The following is a 4,518-nucleotide window of genomic DNA, read 5'->3' on the forward strand; positions in this document are numbered from 1 at the left end:
TCTTCTATTTCGTTATAATTTTTGCTGTTTTGTGAATAATGGTAGTGGTTTTCGTCAGATGTTACTTGTTGAATACATCGATCATTACGTAAAGATTGTTCATCTAAATTTTCCATAAATTTATTGTCAAAAGCTCGTCCAGGATCACTGACGATCTCAGTTATTTCTAAATTATCACTATTTACCATATTCGAGTAATTCACATTATTTCTATCATTTCTATCTGTTTGATTGAAAAAATTATCACAATTTAATGATTCAGCATTAATATTAGCGATATCCTCTTCAATAGGCATATCTTCTGTTGCATTGTATAATTCATTATCAATATTTATCTCCTCTGAGTTTCTACAATTCTTATCTATGTTATCAACTTTACTATAATTCATTTCAACATTTTCTATATTGCTCTCATTAAAATCGGTTATTCCAACTCCTTTGGTACAGTTTTTCTCAATGAATGAGTTAATGTGGCAAAGATTATTATCTTGATATTCTACCCTTGAATAATGTGATTCTTCTACGTTGGTGGACTTATTTAAGTAATTTTTTATCGTTTGACGATCAATAATTTGAATGTATGTTATGTTATCATTAATAGAAGACTCCAATCTATTCACAGACTCTCGGCTGTACGACACAAATTCGTTAGCCATTACCGTTCCGTGAATTTCTATGGATTCTGTAGAATAATTTAATACTACTTGATTAACTGACAACCAGTCATCCCCCAATATGACATCTACAGACAATTTAGGTACAATTAAAAAGGCATAGGTCATTCTCCGCTGCTCTATATACAAGTCTATCAATATTTGTTGCTTCACGCTCACCGCCTTTTTTCCAATTGCTGGATATACCTTGATGTTCGTTACTGGTAGTACTGCAAACTGACAACTAGCCATAATTCGATTATAAAAACTTTCAGAAATACAAGTTATTTGACTCCCTGTATCGAGTAGCGCATAGGTGGTAATATCTGCTATTTTAACCAATAGATGTGGACATTTCAGACCCTTTTCTTTTGCAGCGTCTTTATTTTGACAACTAGGTTCTATATCCGCCGATAGATCCTCGATAAATTCGTTTGACCATCGGTACGATAACGGATCTCTGTTTATCGCACCCGAATTTAGTTTAAATTAGTTGCAGGATTATTAAATTGGCATAAGTTAGGATTACTAGCTACTTGATTATCGTAATTTGTTGGTCTTACTAGCACCGGAGGTGGATATCTTGTGTTTGGCAATATAAACTGTTGCGGCACTGTATCATAATACGTACGGTGTCCAGTGGGATTCATATAGGATGAACCATAATTATTACTGTTATTATAATTATTATTAGGGCGTGATTGAAAACGAGATTGTCGACTATAATTATTTGATATCACCCCCTGTATTTGATTCCTGTTCTGATTTGGTCTATTAAAATTTTGAGTTTTGTCTCTATCAAATTCTCTGCCTTCTTGGGATATGTCTAGATTAGATAACGATTGCATTATTAATTCACTATTGTTAAAATCTATGGTTGCTAATAAATCTCGAATCCTTGCTGGTAGTTGTTGTACTACAGCATAATTTATTTCATACGTAGACAACGCGGGCTCAAAATATTTCGCTTCTTTAGATTGTCGACGAAAGTAACTGCGCAATTCCCCATCTTGTGATTTATAACGACGAGACGACCATCGATTCTTAGCTTTAACTTGGTATTGAACGGAATAAAACTCCCGTTTAAAATGCTTCCTGAAATTTTCATAAGTGTTGCATACTTCTTTATTTGCTTCGTACCATATTTTGGCTCGACCTTCTAATATACTCCCGAGAACCCAATCCTGTTTTGCGTCGTTAACGTTATGAACGTTGAAATATCTCTCCAAATCTCGTAAAAATTCAATGGGATTACTTTTATCTTCGTCAGAAAATTTTGGTGCTTTAATGTCTAACTGGAGATGTTGAAAATGATTTATCAGGCCACCTAACAAACGATTGGTAGTATTATTTGAGTCATTTGATACCTCTATATTGTTACTTGACGAAGCTCGATCTCGTTGATCTTTTTCACGTTGCAACATCTTAACTTGATCAGCTAATTCCTGACAAGTTGCAAATTGTGTCATGCGTAATTCAAGATCCGCTTTTTGCTTCTCCATATTTTCTCTCTCTCTCCTGAGCTGCTTCATTTGCTCATCCACCGTCTGGCTCGTTCCGTGCGCCATTTTAAGACGATAGGTTGTTCCAGTCCTTGACGACAATGTTTTGTTTTGAGATTTGGACCTAGTTACAACCGGACTATGAATAATCTTACCCATAGGCAAATACAAAACAAACAATTACTTTTACACACACATTTGTACCTAAAACTTTGACCTTGGGCTCAAGGCCTGCACGTTGGGCGCCAATGTAATAATTTATATTTTATCACAAGTTTTACTGGTTGAGTGATGGTGACAATAATATTTAGTATAATGATAATAACAAGATTTATGGTGTAAACTATTATTCAGGTACTTTTACTTCTCACTGTGAACTTTTTCGATTCTTTGTTTTATATAAATAACATAAAAAAAGCGCGAAACATTCATCCATCACACATCTTCACAGATACAGACAACACAACCAGTCGTAGGTAAGTTGTATATAGTAATTACATATAAATATATAGTCAGTACTAGATTAAAATTGTATAAATAAAATGGTTGTGGTAAAATGTTCTCTGGGGAATATTGTTATGAGCATTATCGCTATGTTTAATTTCTTATAGGCTTAATGTTTGGTTTAAACTTAGCTTTATCATTTCGTTTCTTTTCCAGGGTGATAAGCGGAGCAGGACATGGATGGCCAAAATGCGTCCTTCGTACTTAGGTAATTTGTTTCCCCGAATCTCCTTTGGTCAATTATTGCTGGTAGTTTCAATTTCAGGTCCTCCAAGGAATTAGAATTTCATCCTGAGACGTCGATGGTTCAAATGGCGATATGCTGTTGTGTGATTTGATGAGTTTACTCTCTAAGTTTTTATATATTCTTTTGTCGTTGAAAATATTGTTGTATTCGTGAAATTTAATGTTTTTAGATAACTGTTTTGTATATTAATAAGTCTTATTTTTATTATAGTTAGCGGATCGCACTGGATTTAGTTTAGAAACACGTTTTATCAAAATTTTAATAAAGACAGGAAAAATACCAGTCACGTCCTTTCCTGTTAACTGTCTTCCCCAGAGTGTCATCCTTTCGTTCCTTCGGATATTTTCAAAGGTGAGTCGTTATTTTGACTGATCATTAGCTGACTCAGGCGTCGCTATACCTACAGCGGTAATTTCAAATCTAATATCGTTACAAGACTAATACGACTAATAAGACGAATAAGACCGCTTACGCGACGCCGGTCAATTGAAAAAACTATTTCGGCTCTTCGCTCGTGCAATGTTCGAAAAAATTCGGATTCGCTGCATGACTAGGTATATAAATACTACAACGACATAATCAGTTTTTATACATTTCTTATTTCTGAGAAACTCTTTTTAGATAGATTAGATTAGAGAAACTGTTTTTACTTCGTATCTTAATGAAAACAAACCGATTGTATTTTTGCCCAGTAAACAACTTGTAACGATTTGGCCGCCTCTTAATTTCGGCCGCCTGCGTGCGGTGCACGCAATGAACGCCCGTCAGGCACGGCCCTGAAAAGTAGACGAACACAGTGACTTTTATAACAAGTATGGATCTACAACGTCTGATTAACTGGAATGCTGTAGAGTTGCTTGAAAACGCAGAAATACTTGAGGAGCGTTCACGACGAATCTACAATCGTCAACGCGATCCATTTGAGTTGATCGACGATCAGTTCATACGGTTGTTTAGGCTGAATAAAGATCTAGCAACGAATATAATTAATCTATTCGATGAGATGCATGATAATCCTCACCGTCGATCTTCCGCATTAACTTCTGAAACAAAGGTCTATTGGCAATCTGCGAATACATTGTGTAATTGGAATTATCTTATATGATTGTTATAATTTTAACTGCAGTGTTCACTTTATACTTTTACTTCGTGTGAAAAAATAATATACACATGCGTCTATATGTATAATCTCAACCACCATTATACTAGCCTTTTTCTTCTTAGCATGTAATTGCATATCTTGCCAGCACTATCAATAATATTGGTATATATTTAGCTGTTTTTAAATAAAGTGAGTTAATATCTTACGGTATGTATGAAGAAATGTTAGATATATTACTTACTTTTCTCCATTGCATCCAATCTTTTTTCGCACCTGGTATTGCATTCATATTTTGGGCCACTTCCTTCCACAGATTTTGCCCCATTTTATATGTGAAATCTTTATTGAATTTTCCAGATACCAACTCCGGATGCTGCTGTAGGAAGTGGACCAACATATTTTTCTCATCCTGAGTTGGATTTCCCGCACGTTCCATTTTTATATGCTATACAGAAATATGAGTCATGAAGCCATGTTACAATATGTTGGAATTATTATTGAAATATTGTT

At 34.7% G+C, this 4,518-nt stretch overlaps 1 protein-coding gene across 1 annotated transcript; it reads right to left on the reverse strand.

Moving 5' to 3' along the window:
• Positions 1–798: 798 nt before the first annotated feature.
• Positions 799–2,314, reverse strand: LOC125500882. The gene is made up of 2 exons (XM_048655036.1): positions 2,021–2,314; positions 799–1,948 (listed from the first exon to the last, which is right to left on the reverse strand). Exons 1-2 carry the CDS (start codon positions 2,312–2,314, stop codon positions 1,133–1,135), a joined length of 1,110 nt encoding a protein of 369 aa, XP_048510993.1. The 3' UTR covers positions 799–1,132.
• Between the last annotated feature and the right edge of the window lie 2,204 nt (positions 2,315–4,518).

The sequence above is a fragment of the Athalia rosae genome, chromosome 5 (genome assembly GCF_917208135.1).
Source record: "Athalia rosae chromosome 5, iyAthRosa1.1, whole genome shotgun sequence".
In the NCBI taxonomy this organism is placed as follows: Eukaryota; Metazoa; Arthropoda; class Insecta; order Hymenoptera; family Athaliidae; genus Athalia; species Athalia rosae.

Bases quoted from the DNA above. Each gene is read 5' to 3' on its own strand.
- LOC125500882 (XM_048655036.1), bottom strand. From the start codon at position 2,314: ATGGGTAAGATTATTCATAGTCCGGTTGTAACTAGGTCCAAATCTCAA. The intron at 1,949-2,020 runs GTATCAAATGAC...CAACATCTCCAG, and splicing joins CGTCAAGTAACAATATAGAG to TTAGACATTAAAGCACCAAA.